The sequence below is a fragment of the Halichoerus grypus genome, chromosome 2 (assembly GCF_964656455.1).
Source record: "Halichoerus grypus chromosome 2, mHalGry1.hap1.1, whole genome shotgun sequence".
NCBI classification, from domain to species: domain Eukaryota; kingdom Metazoa; phylum Chordata; class Mammalia; order Carnivora; family Phocidae; genus Halichoerus; species Halichoerus grypus.
Window position 1 is genome coordinate 126,058,419 of NC_135713.1, and position 14,416 is coordinate 126,072,834.

General features: G+C 39.5%; 1 protein-coding gene across 5 annotated transcripts in view; it reads right to left on the reverse strand.

Annotated features, from left to right (window-relative positions):
- RAD50 (RAD50 double strand break repair protein) overlaps positions 1-14,416 on the reverse strand; it is a 130,487-nt gene that overhangs the window by 76,204 nt on the left and 39,867 nt on the right. For 2 of the 5 annotated variants that reach the window (XM_078067527.1, XM_078067524.1), the window contains exon 3: positions 4,324-4,407. In XM_078067527.1, the coding sequence (XP_077923653.1) occupies positions 4,324-4,407 (84 nt within the window). Of the gene's footprint in view, positions 1-4,323; positions 4,408-4,802; positions 4,986-6,347; positions 6,798-14,416 lie in introns of those variants that run through there. The other 3 variants (XM_078067525.1, XM_078067528.1, XM_078067526.1) reach the window with 3 other exon arrangements.

Below are 14,416 nucleotides of genomic sequence, written 5' to 3' on the forward strand. Positions count from 1 at the left end.
CTGAAAAGCGGGTAGTGAGGAAAACTAAACGACCAAGGCCAGAAGAATCAGAGGGAGGACATGAGCAGACAGCTGAGAAAAATAGCTCTAGAAAGACAAAAGCATTAGGAAGGGGAATGGGTGACTGACAGACTGAGATTGTCAGAGATGCCAGAGCATCAATCAACACAGAAACATCCAGAAAAACAACGAAAATACGTAAGACACAACAAAACAAGAATAGTCAACAAAACTCTCCTTGATCCTGCAAACATTTTCAGCTACTTCCTTCCTTCCACTCAAAGCAAACTCATAAAACAATTCTGTGTTTCGCTTTATCTCCTGTTTTTCCACATTACTGAAACTGTTTTTGTCAAGATGACCACTGGCCTCCACGCAGCCGAACCCTCCTGACTTGAGCTGGAACATACTTGACACAGCCGACGTCTCTTAACTTCTCGTTAACACTTCATCCTCTTGTCTTCCAACACCCCCCCTCTCCAAGTTTTCCCTACTTTGCCAGTTATTCCCTTAGCATCTTTGGCAGGTACCTCCTCCCTGTCCCTATTTCTACATGTTAATGTGCTCTAGTTAAGATCTTCCATCTCGGACACCTGGGTGGCTCAGCTGGTTAAGCATCTGCCTTCGGCTCAGGTCATGATCCCAGGGTCCTGGGATTGAGTCCCACATGGGGCTCCCTGCTCAGCGGGGAGCCTGCTTCTCCCTCTCCCTCTGCCGCTCCCCCTGCTTGTGCTCGCTCGCTCTCTCTCAAATAAATAACATCTTCAAAAAAAAAAAATCTCCCATCTCTCCTCTATATTCACTCCTTATGTGGGCCCATCTGGCTTTAAAATTACAGATAACTGTATACATCAATGATGCCTAATTTTCTTTCTCTAGCTCGGAACTCTCCCCTGGACATACTTCTGTTTGCCTACTGGACATTTTGGGTATCTCACACACATCCCAGATTCACACGTTTAAACCAGAGCCACCCAAATGTCCTTTTCCAGAGTTTCCTCATTGTGATAAACAGCGACACTACTTTATTTGATTTTTCAAGTCAAAAAACTTGAAGTTATGTTTGATGCTTCTACTTCTCTTATACACCATTACTCAAACCATCAACTCATCTGCTGGTACTCCCTTGAAAATGCGTCCCAAATCCAAGCATTTCTCAGCATTTCTACCATTACTACCTTAATCAAAACACCAATACATCTCACCTGGATTATCACAAAATCTCCTTTATTAGTCTCTACCCTTACCACCTACAAATAGTCTTCTCTCAGCTGCCAGACTGATTGCTTTAAAATACACACCATGCGCTTCTCCTGCATTATTTCTTCCAAAAGATTCCTGTTTAAATGAAAACAGAACCCAAAGGATTGCAGAACCTAGTCCTAGCTCTCTGATTTAATTTTCTACCAGGCATCTCACCATTTTGCTCCTCCTTGTGATTCCTTGAACACATCAAGCATGCATCTACTTAAGGGACTTTGCACTTAGTATTAACACTAACTGGAATGTTACTCCCAGACTGTGAACAACTCATTCCCTCTAGAATGAGTATTTAAAAGGTGACTCTGATTGCTGTGTGGAAAAGAGAACTCTGAGAATGAGGGCAGGAAAACCAGTTTGGAGACTATCAGAATAACTCAAAGGGAAGAGGAAGGTGGATTAGACTGGGAAAGGATCAGTGAAGATGGAATAAAAGGACAAGTGCTCGCTTCAGCAGCACATATACTAAAATTGGAATAAAGGGACACATTCCAGACATATTTTAGTGCAATGGATGAGCCTTACCCTGGGAGAACCACCTTCATGATCATGGTATCTCCCTTGCCAGGTAAGTATCCATGGACATACTTGAAAAGACTAACTACGGACTGCTTATCAACTGGCAACAGGGGGAGATAAAGCAATCAATCAAAGGATAACACACAGGTTTTGGCATTAGCAAATGTGTGGATGGTGATATCATTTATTAAACCGGAGAGTATGGAGGTAGTACCAGACTTGAGACCGTGAGAGGAATAGGGGGAACAGGGAACCACGAGTTCTGTTTTGAACACGTTAAAGAGATGCCCATTAAATATCCAAAGAAAAGCTGGACATATGTATCTAGAGTTTAGGAAAGAAGTTTGGGCTAAATATATAAATCAAGAATAATATGCACATAACCAGTACTTAAAGCCATGAGAATGAATGAGATCACCCAAGAAGAGTAAGGCAAAAATAGACTCAGTAAAGGAGACTAAAATATGGCCAGTGAAAAAGGAGGCCTGAGATAATGGTGCTACGGAAGCCAAGAGCAATGTTTTTTAAAAACGGAATAAGAAGCTGTATCAAATCTTCTGAGAAGTTACTGAGAATTACAAAATGACCACTTTATCTGGCAACATGAAGATTATTGGCAGCCTTATAACAGCAATTTTAGTGAGGGGGGAAAAAAGAAAATCTGAACAGAGCAGGCTGGGGACAAAATGGGAAGCAATAAAACGAAGACGATGAGTACATACAACTCTTGTGAACTGAGCTATAAGCCTGAACGCAGGTAGTAGCCAGAAGGTGATCTGGAGTAAAGGGAGAGTTTGTTTGTTTGTAGACTAGAGCTACCAGAGCATGCTGATATAAATGATCTCATGAAGAGGGAGAAACTGCTAAAACAGAAGAAGGTAACTGCAAAGCAAAACGCTTGCATTGACAAAAGGGACTGATTGGTTCTAGCCTCCAAGAACAGTTGGTTGCCTTTGGATAAAACAGAAAACAATTTACCCTTAATACAAAAGAAAAAAACAGTACCGGTACAAACGAAGGGTAGTTTGGAAGATTTGAAGATTGGAAAATGAGGTACTTTTTATCCGATTCCTAATTTTTCAATAAATTACAAGGCAAGATCATCAACTGAACAGAGCAGATTGCAGGTTTAAGGAAACAGAAGGCGTGAAATTGTCATTGCACAGAGGGCTCAATGTACTAAATGATTTTACTATCTCTAAAAGAAAAGTTTATAAATATTTTCACAATTACAGTTACCTTTAGTCATATAAAAGTGGGAACACCTTAAATGACCACCAATAGGGGGTCAACTGAATAAACTATACAATATAAACTCAGTGGATTAGTAATTTTAGTAATTAAAACCAGTGAAATAAAAGTGTGCGTATAGGGCGCCTGGGTGGCTCAGTTGTTAAGCGTCTGCCTTCAGCTCAGGTCATGATCCCAGGGTTCTGGGATCGAGCCCGCATCGGGCTCCCTGTTCCGCGGGAAGCCTGCTTCTCCCTCTCCCTCTTGTGTTCCCTCTCTTGCTGTCTCTCTGTCAAATAAATAAAATCTTTAAAAAAAAAAAAAAAAAAAGTGTGCGTATATATATTAACATATGTGTAGCATGTCACTAAAAATTTGATTCACACAATAGTATAAAATGTTACCGGTGTTTTGAAATATTTACATTTGAGTGTATTTATATCCACACACAAGTATGTTTTTATAAACAGAAAAAAGCCTGAGAAATATACAACAAACTATTAAGGAGGACTGGTGGGTAACTGAGAGAAGCACATGAAACCACTATATATATAAAACAAGAAAAACCTGTAAGCCAAAATACGTAGTATAGAAAATCTATGTCCTTTACACTCAGTAATGGTATAAACATTGTAATTCCAAGATTTGTACACAAAGACTTAAATTATGGCACATTTTAACGAAAAACTAAAAGCAATCTAAATGTAAGAAAATTATGCAACTATTAAAAATGTTCATAATAGGTTACACGTTTTAAGTAGGAAATATTTCAGACATACAAAAAGTATAAAGAATAAAAGAAGCACCCATATGCCAAAAACCTAGATTAAGAATTTAATGTATTCTTTAATGACAGGGGACCTTATGGTAACGTTAAGTGGGAAAAAAACATGAGAATGCAAAACTAGGGTATGACTTTAGCTATGTAAGACCATATGTACAGGAGAATAAAATACATGAAAATGTCAACAGTGGTTGTCACTGGGTGCTAAGACTGTGTGGACTTTCCTATCTCTTTATACTTTTCCACTGCCAGGTTTTCTACAATAAGCCTTATCATTTTTATAATTATAAAAATTTTATTTTGAAAATACTTAAGTTCAGGGCGCCTGGGTGGCTCAGTTGGTTAAGCGTCTGCCTTCGACTCACGTCACGATCTCCAGGCGCTGGGATTGAGCCCCACATTGGGATTCCTGCTCGGCAGGGAGTCTGCTTCTCTCTCTCCCTCTGCCCTTCCCCACTGCTCATTCTCTCTCCCTCAAATAAACAAATAAAATCTTAAAAAAAACAACTTAAGTTCACTAGCACCATTACCTTGGGATCATGAACAAATGTATTTCCTTTGGTTCCAGGAGGAAAATCTCCAGTACAAATATATTTTAGACATTCAATGATGGTCTAAAAAAAATAAAAAATTGTATTATTTAGTAATAAGAGAACCAGAGAAGTTTATCATAAAATGTTAACTTGTTACAGAAACTATAAAAGATGTAAGATAAAATTTGATATTCTAAAACCTGTAATATGGAAAAACTTAATTAAAAAGGTATACTAATATAAAAAATTATTATTTAAAAAAGTCCTCTATTTCCAATTAGAACCTTTCAAACTAATTTAATAATAACAATGGCTAATGTAAAATACGGTTACCATAGTTGATAACACCGTTTTTGTATAAATGAAATTTGCTGAGGGTAAAACTAAAAATATTCTTACAAAAAAAAAGAGGTGATAGATGTGTTAATTAACTAGATAGGAGGGATCCTCTCACAATGTACAGTACATTAAATTACCCCGATAAAGGGGTGCTTGCATGGCTCAAATGGTTAAGCATCTGCCTTCGGCTCAGGTCATGATCTCAGGGTCCTGGGATTGAGTCCCACATAGGCATCGGGCTCCCTGCTCAGCGGGAAGCCTGCTTCTCCCTCTCCCACTCCCGCTGCTTGTGTTCCCTCTCTTGCTGTGTCCTGTCAAATAAATAAAATCTTTTAAAAAAATGAAAATAAAATTAATTACCCCGATATATTCTTTAAATATCCTACAATTTTATATATGAAATCACACCCCAATAAAGCCAAAACTTTTTAAAGTTAAATTTTAAAAAATGGCTAATAGTTACACAGGACTTACTATGTGCCCATATTACTAACCACCCACCTTTACATACATTAACCACTTAATTTTCACATTAATCTTAGGTTGTAGAAAACTTTATCTCCATTTTATGAGAAAACTAAAGCACAATGCATTTGGCTCACTCTTGCCCAGTCGCACAGCTAATAAAAGGTGAAGCAAATTATATGTATTTGGACAGCTAATGTTCATAAACACTATGCCAGTCTCCCTTCCAGTAGAGCACTTCATACAATTCTAGGTACACAACAGGCATTCAATAAGTAACTTTTTCACATAAGCACAAGTAGACAAGAGTGTGGCATTCAATGCTCAACTCGAAACCTCTCTTTCTGTATCCTTTTTGCTTCGTTTAGTCTTCTCTGTTACACAGACAACGCCCTGCTTTCTCTCAAGCCACCCTTAAAGGGCAGACAGTCTCTTGGGCACCTGGGTGGCTCAGTCGGTTAAGCCGCTGCCTTCGGCTCAGGTCATGATCCCAGGGTCCTGGGATCCAGCCCCACATCGGGCTCCCTGCTCAGCGGGGAGCCTGCTTCTCCCTCTCCCTGCCTACTTGTTCTCTCTCTGTCAAATAAATAAAATCTTAAAAAAAAGAAAAAAAAAAAAGAGTAGACAGTCTCTTGGCTATCCTCTTCCCGTAACTGCATGCCACTCCAGGGTCCAACTCAAATTTCTAAACATTCCCTGGGCCTTAAAAAGTCACAGTAAATAAGCTGTGCTCCAATTTTCTATTATGACTAGGTAAGAGTCCTAAACTCTTCTCAGAAGGTCCTATGTTTATCATATAACTTTTTAAGTAATTCCTATAATGGGACAACTGCCAGGAAGTGAATGCTATGTTTTGGGAGCAAGGAGAGTGTTTAAAAAAACAACAGTGCAGACTAAAAGGCTTCGTACAAGAATGTAAGCTCGCTGAGTGAGCGCGCGGGATTCTCAAGTAAACCTTGTGCACCCAACAAGCCTGGATACCTTGACGAGGCTGGGACTGGTCGCCTCCTAAGGTCGCTGGGGCTTGCAGGCGACACCAGGCCACGCCCAGGGGCCGGGGCCCCACCGGACGCCCACGCACTTCCTGGGGCCCCGAAAGCTGAGCCACAGGAACGCCTCCCCTCTCGTCCTTATTATTCTGCGCTCCCCAGATATTTCATTCTCCAGTTCGCAAGATGCGGCGGCCCGTAAACTGAAGGGGGCTCCTGAGGACTTACCGTCTTCCCCGCCCCATTGGGTCCAACCAAAATTGTGAGGGGGCTGAAAAAAGTGATAATTTGCTTATCTTTGTCCTCTATTCCAAAACTCCGCACGCCCAAAATGCTCATCTTTTCGATCCGGGACATGTTTGCAAATGTTTCTTTTCTCAACACCTGGAGCCTAAAGCCGCGTCCCACCGAGACTTAGCTGTGACGCCGGAGCAGGGCGAGCACCGGCCGTGAGGACCCGCGAGTCTCCGAATTGGGAGGCTCCAGGCAGGAGCGAAGGCTCTGGCTGGAACTCTTCCTCCCACACCGGCTTCCTTCCCGCCTGACGAGCGAGAGCGGGGGTGGGGGCCGGGCCGGGGCCGCCCGCGGTAGACACGAATCGCAGACCCAAGGACCCCGCAAACAGGGTGCACTCACAGATTCCCGCCGCGGCCTCCCCGCGGGTCACGTGGGTCGCTAGCGCCAGCGTGCATTTACGCCGCAGGCCAGGGGCACGCCGGGAAGTCGGAGGCTCGCGGTGCGCGCGCAGCTCTGGCTTCCGGGAGCCGGTCAAGCCCGCCGGGTCTTTTGCTGGTGGTCCGGCAGTTCGCCTCCTTGCTGGGTGCGGGGCAGCCTTAAGCCCTAACTCTGAGGACGGCAAACGCTTGTGACAAACAGTGGTTATCAAAGTGTGATCCTGGGATGCCTGGGATGAAAGGGAGTGCGATGTCGGCTAATGTCAAAACTATTTTCTAAGAATATAAAGACGTCCCTCCGTTTTTCATTCTCTTTCGCTCTGTAATGTACGCACATGACGTATGGTGACGCCATCGCAATGATGGCTGATAGAATGTGTGCTTGTATATTTCTTGTGCTAAAAAAAAAATCTCAATTTTAATTTCCCAATTGAGTAAATATTGATAGTTATAACTCACATCAAAGCTCTTTGGGGTTCGCAGTAATTTTTAAGAGTGTAGGTGTCTAAGATCAAAAGTTGGGGAACTGCTGTAGACCAAAAGCCAAATGCTGTTACAAAACTATAAAATGTTACGCAAATACGACGTGAAAGAAATCCATTCCTCTGAGTACCACCATAAGAACAGACACCTTTAAAATAAGAGATTCGGTTATGCAAGATGAACAATGAGAGACATCCTGTACCATAATGCCTATAGTTAACAATACTATATTGTGTAACAATACTATATTGTGTACTTAAAAATTTGCTGAAAGGGTAGATCTGGTGATAAGTGTTCTTATCACATAAACAAAAATAAGTTAAAAAGAAGGAGGGTGCAAACTTTAGGAAATAATGGATATACCAATGGCACTGACTATAGTGATGGTGTCACTGGTGGTGCATACTTACCTCCAAAGCCATCAAGTTGTATATATTAAGTATGTACCGCTTTTTGTATGTTTAAAAAAATTTAATGTTTGTATGATAAAAAATGTTAAGTAAAATAAGAGAAACAATGATTGAATATTGCTTTTTGGAACCCAACTTATGGAGGGCTATCACATGCAAGACCTACAGGAAAAATGACAGAAATTACAAAACAATAGTGGAAGACATTAAAATCAAAACAAAAACTTTGGATTATTGATCCAGAAAAATGTAGGAAATGGCCTCCAATCACATAATCCCCAATCATTTACAGAACTTAATACATAAGCTAAAATATTCATGTCAAAGGATGCAAGTGGGGAAAGCCAGTGAGTACTCTCTTGCTGTACCAAGGAAGAAACATGAAAGCATCAGTTATCATAATACATATTTTAAGTTACTAATGGAACACAACAGGTTGAAAATATACAGTAATGCTTTATGTAACGAACAATGTAATCTTAAAAATAAGAAAAGATTAGAACCCATTTTTAAAATTTTTTAAAGATTTTATTAATTTATTTGAGAGAGAGAGAGAGCATGAGCAGGGGGAGGGGCAGAGGAAGAGGGAGAAGCAGACTCCCTGCTGAGCAGGGAGCACAATGAGGGACTCTATCCCAGGACCCTGGGATCATGACCTGAGCCAAAGGCAGATGCTTAACCCACTGAGCCACCCAGGTGCCCCTAGAGCCCATTTTTAAAGTCAGTTTATTTAAGCATTATTTACATACAGTAAAAGTCTCCCTTTTCCAGGGTACAGTTTCATGACTTTTGACAAATGTAAACAGTTGTTTGACCACCAAGGCCATTTTTTTTCTACCACCACACATTTGCATTGCTTGGATACTTGGATATCAATAGGAAGAAAAAAGCAAATCTGTATCTTATTTAACTTACCACTGGATAAGTTTCAGGTGGATGAAGATCTATATCTTTCTGGCAGCAATAAAAGTAGAGCCCAAGAATGTAATTACCCCCACTTTTAAAGGAGAATTTTATGACCCAAAGTAACATAAGAAATTAACAATGATTGAGACAACCAGACTTTATACGTCTCCTGCTGTGATTTTTTTTCAAATATAGCTGACACACAATGTTACATCAGTTTCAGGTGTATAACATAGTGATTCAACAAATTTATACTATATGCTATGCTTACTGCAAGTATAGCCACCATCTGTCACCATACAACTTATTACAATACCATTGACTATATTCTTCTACTGTCACCTTACCAGGAAGTACCCAATATTATTTCCTATGTGTTTGGTTTTTAAAAATTAACTTGAATCTAATCACACTTTTACACTTAGCCTCCAGTTCACAGGAATTGGGATTAGGTTAATAACACCCAAGAGGGGCGCCTGGGTGGCTCAGTCGTTAAGCGTCTGCCTTGGGCTCAGGTCGTGATCCCAGGGTCCTGGGATCGAGCCCCTCATCGGGCTCCCTGCTCGGCGGGAAGCCTGCTTCTCCCTCTCCCACTCCCCCTGCTTGTGTTCCCTCTCTAGCTGTGTCCCTTTCTGTCAAATAAATAAAATCTTAAAAATAAAAATAAAAATAGCACCACAAGGATGGAAAAGGTAAATCTGGAAGGTGGAATGTGTTATAAGACACTGGCCCAGGCTCTCAGATCAGTGTCATTAAAACAAGGACTGCTGTAGATTCTAAAAGACTTTTTAAAAAAGATTTATTTATTCATTTTAGAGAGAGAGTGAGAGAGCAGGGGGAGAACAGGGGGAGAGGGAGATAGAGTATTAAGCCGACTGTGCTGAGCACAGAGCCCAACTTTAAATAAAATAAAATAAAATAAAATAAAATAAAATAAAAGACTTTATTTTAAAAAAAGATGCAACATATGGTCCTGGTTTGGATCTTTGTTTGCACATAGAGATGTGAAGGGAATTTGGGGGATACATAGGGAAATTTGAATGTAGTCCACAAATTACATGCTAAAAAATTGTTATTGTTAATTTCATTATATTTGATGCGACAGTATCTTACTATGTAAGAAAATGATTCCTTTTTGAGATACATATGAAGTGTTAATGATGGAGCATCATGCTTTTCTGTAATTTACTTTAAAATACTTCAGGAAAAAACAGCAAACTGAAGAAAAAATTGACATGACAAAGTAGCCAGATTCCATGACAAAAAAAATTCAACTTTGTAACAGTTTTATAGGAAACTATAAGACTAAGAGAACAACCCGAGGAAGGGGGTAGAAACGAACTGCAATAAAAATGATTAATCCCTAGAATAAAAAGAACTGAAAAAGCAAACTAGTCAAGTTCCTATTTCTCAGTAAGCTATTACTGGAAAATGTTTTATTTTGCTTATATCATAATTAATGAAATGAAAAATAAATCTACTATGAGATACTATTTTATACTTACTAGTGAATCTCTTTTTCTGTATAGTACTTTCTGACACAAATTCTTTTTCTGGTATTGATATTGATACATTAGCTTTCTTTTGATTACTGTTTGTCCAGTATATCTTTCTATCCCTTGATTTTCAACCTTTTAGCGTCATTTTACGTGAAGTATATCTCTTGAAAATAGCAGAGAGACGATTTTTGGTAGAATTTTACAGTATCTGCCTTTCAATAGATGAGTTTACTCTGTTTTTATTACTGTGATTCATGATAAATTTGGATGTATTTCTCATATCTCTTTCTGTGCTTTTTCTTTGCTTCTTTCTCTCCTTTCCTGGTTTCTGGATTGATTGAGCTTTTTTTTGGCCCTTGTTTTATTCTACTGGCTTGGAAGTTGTACGTTCTATTCCTATTCTTTTAGTGGTTCCTCTTATATTTTTCACATGCCTATTTTGAAATCTAAAGTTAATATCTTTTTTTTTAATCGAGCGATAGTAAAATTTATTGAGGGATAGTACAAAGTTCCCGAAGAGGGAGGGTACCTGAAAGGGTTGCCCTAAATTTAATATCATCAGGAAATTTCTAAACAGCACAAGAAAAATAAAATGCATCAACTCTGATCACTGTATCTCCCACATTATAATTGTTTACTATTTGTGTTCCTCATTGTCTTGAAATCCCCTAAATAAGTTATTTTTTAACCAGCATTATTTATTTAGGCTTACCAACATATTTATCAATCTAGTTGATTACCTCGGCTTCTTGCATCCCACCTTTCATGGGGGTTCCTCTTGCTCATTACATCAGCAAAATGATTAAACCCCAGTGCTAAAGAACTTTCAAGGAAAAAAATCTATCCCGCAGTGCTGACAGCAGGATTAAACAAAGCTATGTTTGTGAAAGTGCTTTGTAAGTTGTAAAACACTAAAAATGCAAGGGATTTATTTTTTGTCCATTTAATATTTTCAGAGGGGTGATCTGGTAAAATGTAACAAGAGCTGTAAAAATGGTCACACAAGTTCCTTGGCATAAGGAAATATTTTTAAAAATTATACAAAGAACTTTCTGGTAGCATTGTTTATAGTTGTGGAAGACTAGAAACAATCCAAATGGTGAAGTGAGCTGTAGATACCAATTTCATCTAATAGCAGGTAACCTTTAAAACAATAAGTAGATCCATGAAAGAGAGGTATTTATAAGCAAAAAAGATAAACACAAGTGGCACGTATTCATTGGTTACAACTCTGTGAAGCTATCTATGTGTTAGTAAGGATCGGAAGAAGTCATCAAAAAACTGACAGTTGCTATGCCGAGGGAGGAAGTTCTGTGTTTTTCTTTCTGTAATGTTATTTATTCAATAAAAAGAATTATTTTAAAGATATGCTTGGGGATTGAAAGCATCAAGGTTAGAATAGGGTCAAAAAAAAAAAAAAGAAAGAAAGAAAGAAAGAAAGAAAGAAAGAAAGAAAGAGATGCTATCATTTTACATTTAGTCACCACAAAAAAATTTGTGGCATTATGCCCAGTTGATTGATTAGAATCAGTTCATAGAAAAGTCATTTGACCTTAAATGACTACACAGTTAGTAAAAACCACAGCTATCAGTATGTTTAAAAATATGTTGCCAATTTGGAAGCCGCTAATAGAGATAAAGGTTTTTGGGCAAAAGTTTGGATGTTACCCACGAATACAACTTTTCAATACTATTCGAAATCCTTTTACATAATTACTAGTAATTCATAAAAATTCCAAGTACTGATTGCTAATTTTCTATTCTCCTAAAATAATGTGGGTTTTTAAAAATGCCATAGTAGTTCACATTGACTTAGTCTCTACAGCTGAGTCTTAACGTTTTGCTTTATCTTTTTTTCTAGGAGTCTGCTTTTTCTATTACCTCAGGCTCCCAGCCTGAGGGAATAGACTCCTTGAGTTTCCACAGTATTCACATTAATTTGTTCAACTAACACAGCCACGTACCTGCTTATTCATTCAGTTTTTTTTTCAACAAACATTGAGTGCCTACAATAATAGGCTAGTCCTTGAGGACAAAAAGGTTAATTAAATAAAATCTTTCTACTCAAGTAGCTCACAGTCTAGTGAAAAGGTCCTGAATGCATGACATTTACAGGATGCAATGTCTTTTTAATAATGAAAGTAAAAGCAATCATTAGCTTTTCTCAACTTGCAATGTTTTCTTTTAAAGATTTTATTTATTTATTTGAGAGAGAGAGTGAGAGAGAGAGCACGAGCAGGGATGGGGAGCCAGAGAGAGAGGGAGAGGGAGAAGCAGACTCCCCGCTGAGCACAGAGCCTGATGCGGGACTCGATCCGAGGACCCTGAGATCATGACCTGAGCCGAACCGACTGAGTCACCCAGAGCCCTTGGGTGACTTTTATTTTAAAATAGTTTTAGAGTTGCAGAAGTTGCAACAATGTTATAGAGAGTTCATGTGTACCCTGCACCCAGTTTCCTATAGTACATTTGACACAACGGAGGAACCAACATTGGCACAAGTATTACTAGACTCCACTGTTTTTTTGGAATTTCCTTAGTTTTATCTATTGTCCTTTTTCTGTTCCTGGATTTCACCCATGATACCATATTACATTTGGTCACCATGCTTGGACTCCTCTGGGCTGTGATAGTTTCTCAGACACTGCTTCTTTTTGATGACCTTGACAGTTTTAAGGAGTGTTGGCTGGGCATTTTCTCCCTCAATTTGGATATGTATGATGTTTTTCTCATGGTTAGATGGAGGTTACCGGGTTTGGGGAGGAAGACCACAGAGATAAAATGCCATTCTCATTACATCATGTTAAGAGTAGTTGCTATTAACTTAACTTATCACTGTTGATGTTGACCTTGGTCTCCTGGTTGAGGTTTGCCAGGTTTCTCCATTGCAAAGTTCCTCTTCTTATAATCTCCTTCCCATACTGTATTCTTTATTTTTTTTAAAGATTGTATTTATTGGGGCGCTTGGGTGGCTCAAATGGTTAAGCATCTGCCTTTGGCTCAGGTCATGATCCCAAGGTCCTGGGATGAAGCCCCGCATTGGGCACCCTGCTCCGCAGGAAGCCCGCTTCTCCCTCTCCCACTCCCCCTGCTTGTGTTCCCTCTCTCACTGTGTCTCTCTCTGTCAAATAAATAAATAAAAATCTTAAAAAAAATAAAGAAATAAAGATGGTATTTTTTTATTTGAGAGAGAGAGACAGAGACAGAGCATGAGCAGGGGGAGCGGCAGGCAGAGGGAGAGGGAGAAGCAGATCCCCGCTGAGTAGGGAGCTGGACACAGGGCTCGATCCCAGGACCCCTGGACCATGACCTGAGCCGAAGGCAGACACTTAACCGACTGAGCCACCCAGCTGCCCCCCACACTGTATTCTTTTTTTTTTTTTTAAGATTTTTTTTTTTTTTATTTGAGAGAGAGAGAATGAGAGAGAGCAAGCACATGAGAGGGGGGAGGGTCAGAGGGAGAAGCAGACTCCCTGCCGAGCAGGGAGCCCGATGCGGGACTCGATCCAGGGACTCCAGGATCACGACCTGAGCCGAAGGCAGTCGCTTAACCAACTGAGCCACCCAGGCGCCCCACACTGTATTCTTTAAAATGAAGTCACTGTGTATCCCACACTTCAGGGGGATGATGCTCCACTTCCGTGTGGGTGCAATATCAACAAAAATTACTTGGAGTTCTCCTTCTGCCCAGGAGATTAAAATAATAAACTTTTGTATGGAGTTTTACATTAATAAAGGTCTTTAAAAATTTTTTTAAATATATATATTTTTTTAAGATTTTATTTATTTATCAGAGAGAGAGAGACAGAGGCAGGCAGAGGGAGAAGCAGGCTCCTTGCTGAGCAAGGAGCCCGATGTGGGACTCAATCCCAGGACCCTGGGATCATGACGAGCTGAAGGCAGACGCTTAACCGACTGAGCCACTCAGGCATCCCAATAAAGGTCTTTTAAATACATTATTTTATAGTCTTTGCTATGAGAGAGTTTGAAGTCAGGTTTGGGAGATCAGTCTCACAGAGGAAAAGTTAATGAATTATGACAACATTTTTAAGAAATATAATTATGCACACCCATGTTCATAGTAGCATTATTCACAATAGCCAAAAGATGGAAGCAACCCAAATGTCCACTGACAGGTGAATGAATAAGCAAAATGTGGTATATGCATATGATGGAATATTGCTCTGCCTTAAAAAGGAAAGGAAGTTTTGTCAAATGCTACAATGTGGATGAATCCTGAAGATATCTTAAGTGAAATAAGTCAGTCACAAAAAGACAAATGCCATATGATTCCACTTATATGAGTTACCTAGAATAGTCACATT